We start from the raw sequence: 4,783 nt of genomic DNA, 5'->3' as shown, positions 1-4,783 counted from the left end.
AACAGTCTTCTGGGGAGACTGGGAGGGAGAGGGTGTAAAAGCTGGTTGTGTCTGATAATTAAGGCCCTGAAAGGTCTCATGTCCTGGTTATTAGTCTGACCATTAATAACCATTGATAACCACGTCTTTCCCACCGTCTTTTCATTTGGTCTTTGGGTGTGTATCATGTATTTATAAAGTAGGTCTGTCCCTAAGTGGGCGGTACTCCACAATTCTGTAAGGATCTGTAGCGGGCAACGGACCTCAAGGGAAGGAGATAAGAAAAAGAAAATTAGCCTAATTTTTGTAAAGTGGGTAGTGCTTAGAGGTGGTATACGGCTAAGACAAGAGCAGGTAGGGGTCTAGGGGAAACTGCAGATCTTCCTGCCAGCTTTCCAAGCAGTCCGTTATTACTCCCATTGTGTTGCAGAAAATGATAGGCTTTGAAGAGAGTAAGGAAATGTAAGAACTTAGGTGGAATTTAGAAATAACACTTTTTATTGATTTCCCAGCCAACTTCTATGGCTTGTCTGAGCATTCCATCCCTACTGACACCACCACCACTATCTTGCATGGATGTTTGAGTTGTCTCTGCAAGGGAATTGTAAGACTTTGGGAATGGAGCAGAGGGGTTTGGAGATGTGGGGTGAGGGGGAGGAAAAAAGCAAGGTAGAAAATTTTGGCAAAGAGGTACCTATATCCAGAAGGAATTGGTGCCCTAGGTGCTGCTCTCTCTACCAAGGACTCAGTCTCCATTGTCTCCTGTCTGTTTATTTATCTCTGTATTTGTGAGTCAGTAGGTCTGTGGAACTCTCAGTTGTTGTGAAGGTTTAAAAATAGTAACCCAATGTGAAGCTAAGAAATGATGAAGGGCAGTACCCGGTGTATGTTAAGATTGGTGCAAAGGTAGAAGGCAGGGGGTGAATGAGACTAGAGAATTATATCCCTTCTGTTTTGCCAGTTTTGTAACCCCTGTTCAGTCCCCTGTTGATTTAGTTGGGAATCTTCATAAGTATTGGGGGTATAGAAGGGTAACGTCTGCTTTTCTCACTTCTCACCTGATTTTCCAATCCGTGTGCTTCACCCTAGCCCAATTCTGAACTAAGGAAGTGCCCAGGCAATCACTGAAGAGGAAAATGGTGGGCGGCAAGGAAGAGGTGGAGCAGCTCTTGATGCGGGGCAATGGGAGGAAGGGACTGGGAGGGGAAAACACTAGACAAACTGCAAGTATAGGGAACAGGGACTGAAGTGTCTACCAAGAGATCAGTTTCTGTATCTTTCTATATGTTTATTTGTCCATAGATCTGCCTGTAGGTCTGCTATAGGGCTTATCATCATTGGAAGCAAGGAAAGAAGGAGAAATTAATCTAGATCAGTGCAGGTTGGTATGGGTGTGGAGACTTCCTCAGTAGTACTATAGGATGAGGTAGTGGAGATCTGCTTGGGTCCAGCAGGGGTAAAGAGCCAGTCTAGGGACTCTTCAGTTGCTCTCACTCCCATCCAGTTTTCCTACTCCCTATACTTGTTTTGTGTCTGGAAAGATTACTAGGACCTATAGTTGTAGGGAATGTGCAATTAAGGGAGAGATTGCTAATTACCTACCTCTCCCACTTACACTGAACTTCCATAATCTCAGGTCTCTGTGCTAATCAAATGAAGAAAAAATGGAAGAGACTCAAAGCCCCATTTCCTTCCTCCACCCTTAGGTCCAACTTCAGTGGCAGATCTGGTGGCCTTGGAGTGGCTGAAGACCACCACCCTCCACCGGGCTGCGCTCAGGCACACAGCCATCTTTCCTTTCCCTGAGCGAACTTCCTCTGCACATTGTTTATGTCATTGGCAGAGCCTGTAGTTGGAAAGGGGGCTGAATGACTACTGGACTTTGTATGAAAACACCAACCTGGGACAGACCTTCAGTCGAGGCTTTGACAGGGGTGGGGGTGTATAAATTGGCCTTGCCTTTAATTTGGTTCATGACTGGCTCCAAGGCTAATGCAAAGGCAGAGGAAGGGCTGGGGCTGGCCCAAAAGCTGGAATCAGTGGCCCTACCAACACTAGAGTCAAGGCTAAGATCCAGACCAAGGCAGTGACTGAGGCAGAACTGAAAACAGGACCAGTGAACCAGGCCAAGGCTGAGGATGGAGCAGTGGCCAGAAAACAGACAGTGACCTACATTGAGGCCGTGGCTATGACAAGGGAAGTGAACAAAATGGAAGCTATGACAAACTAGAGTCATGGCTGAAACTAAGGCAAAACTTCTGGCAGAATCTGGTATAGTACCCCCATACAATTCAAAGGCCATGCCTACATCCAGGGTCAGTGCTTTGACCAAGTATGAAGTCAAGGCTGATGCTGGAAGTGAGGCCACTATCAGGTCCTTTGCCAAAGCTGATGATAAGGCCAATATTGGATCCAGGCCCCAAAGAGAGAGAGAGGGCAGCATCAAGTTTAGGGCTGGAGACAGAGGTGGTATTATTATCGAGCCCAGTGATGAGGATGAAAAAAATATCTGCTCCTGGTTCTGGACTGGAGAAGAGCCTAGTTTAGGGTCCTGGTTCTGGCCTGAAGAAGAGAACCCTTATCAAGTTTATAAGCCTCCACCTAAGATCCAGGAAAAGCCCAAGCCCACACCCAAACACGAACTTACTATAAAGCAAAAAGCAGCAGCATGGTCAAGGGCCAGGTACAGTGTCCTAGTCCCAATAGAGGGAGGAGAACAATCCTTGCCTCCAGAAAGGAATTGGACTCTGGTCGAGACCTTGATTGAAACTCCTCTGGGGATTCGGCCTCTGACCAAGATCCCACCCTATAACGGGCCTTACTTTCAGACCTTAGCTGAGATCAAAGAACAGGTTAGGAGTAGGGAAAAGTATGGGCCCAATCCAAAAGCCTGTCGTTGCAAATCGCGTGCCTTTAGTTTAGAGCCTAAAGAGTTCGATAAACTCATTGCCCTACTTAAGTTAACTAAGGATCCTTTCATTCATGAAATAGCTAAGATGATAATGGGCATCAGTCCTGCTTATCCATTTACCCAAGATATAATTCATGATGTAGGTATTACTGTTTTGATTGAAAACTTGGTCAATAATCCCAATGTTAAAGGACATGCTAGAGCTTCAAATATGGTGGATGAGAACTCTGAGTCTTCTGAAGAATCAAAAATAGGAGAGTCATATATACATCAAGTTTGTAAGGACGTAATTTCTTGTCCTTTAAATTCCCCTGTTCAACTTGCTGGACTAAAATTATTAGAGCACTTGAGTGTGAAATTTGAGGATCACCATATGATTGCCAATTATATTCCAGATTTCCTCACCTTGTTAAACAAGGGAAGTGTCAAAACCAAGTTTTATGTTTTAAAAGTATTTTTGCGCTTGTCTAAAAATCAGGCCAATACAAGAGAACTGATCAGTGCTAAAGTACTGTCATCATTGGTTGCACCTTTTAACAAGAATGAGTCAAAGGCCAATATTCTTAATATCATTGAAATATTTGAGAATATAAATTTCCAGTTCAAAAAGAAGGTGAAGCTGTTTACCAAGGAAGAGTTCACTAAATCTGAACTTATTTCCATATTCCAGGAAGCAAAAGAGTTTGGTCAGAAACTCCAAGACTTAGCAGAGCACAGTGATCCTGAGGTGAGAGATAAAGTTACACGATTAATACTCAAACTCTGAATAGCCTAATGTTCTCACAAAGCCTTGAACAATTTTGGTGTCATAGTATGAAACCAGTGCATATGATAAGTTCAATATTTATGTCATCTGCGTTGATTGAAGGAGGCAGTTTTATAGATACCTAATGCTCTTGAGAGCTGGAATATTTGTTGATTTTTGTGCTATATAAATTGAGATAATTTTAGTATTTTTGTAACATGACCTGATAACGAAACTATTCATCCTGGTAAGCTATACTTCTGTGCTTTATATCGACATAAGTGTATTCATTGCGACTTCATTTACATGTTAATAAAGTTGCATGCTAAAACTGGCGAAAACATTGTCCTAGTTCTTCAGTTGAAGTCTAGTGAGACAGATAAAGCACAAACAACATAAAGATGATAAACAGCACTGTCTGTGTCTGTAGGAGGGTACAAACAAAACAAGTTGACATTGACAGATCCTTTAGTTTCATGTTCAAGGAGTAGAATCACTCTATATAAGAAGACACAACTGTGTGCTACTAGCTGACATCTGGACTAGTCTGGGGAAAGGGGTGAAGACAGATTTAGGAGAAAGGGAACACAGATGCTTCTATTCCAGTCTTGAGTCCCAGAACTTGTGCTCAGCCTTTCACATAGGATGTCTCATCAGGATGCCTTAAGCTTTTTAACCCTCACGAGGATTCCTGGTTCTCATCCTCATTCAGCAAAGCCATGGAATGTGGCTCTGAAACGACCCAGTGCCACTATGCCTTCCACAGCCAGGTACCCCATCTAGAGGTAACAGGTTTATGGCTTCATCTGAGACTCTTCCCCAGTAGTCCTGAACCTCAGATGATGGTCTTCCTGGGGACCAACTACAGAAATTGCTTCATGGATAGTCCATTTGTCCCGCCTTCAGAACTGTTTACTCTCATCCTTGCATTTGTTTGCTGGCCAATGTTTTGCAATTGGTGGCAGTCTGTTTTTACTGATCCCTTTTGGTCAGAGCTCAGCTCCTGGAGACAGCAACAGGATACAAAAGTCCTTTAGGAGTGTGTGGTTAAGAAGAAATTCCCCTGATCCCACTGTCCTGTCTGTACAGTTTACAGAGCCAAAGCCATGTTGGCTGTACTACCTGTTTAGACTTAACTAAAGTTAGGT

General features: G+C 43.5%; 1 protein-coding gene across 1 annotated transcript; it reads left to right on the top strand.

Moving 5' to 3' along the window:
• Positions 1–2,213: 2,213 nt before the first annotated feature.
• ARMCX5 (armadillo repeat containing X-linked 5) lies at positions 2,214–3,656 on the top strand. Its single transcript, XM_015589186.1, has one exon. It carries the CDS (start codon positions 2,214–2,216, stop codon positions 3,654–3,656), a length of 1,443 nt encoding a protein of 480 aa, XP_015444672.1.
• Positions 3,657–4,783: the final 1,127 nt, after the last annotated feature.

This window comes from Pteropus alecto, unplaced genomic scaffold, assembly GCF_000325575.1.
Source record: "Pteropus alecto unplaced genomic scaffold, ASM32557v1 scaffold2274, whole genome shotgun sequence".
NCBI classification, from domain to species: Eukaryota; Metazoa; Chordata; class Mammalia; order Chiroptera; family Pteropodidae; genus Pteropus; species Pteropus alecto.
The sequence above is the reverse complement of the archived record's forward strand: the minus strand, read 5'-3'. Positions and strand labels throughout refer to the sequence as shown.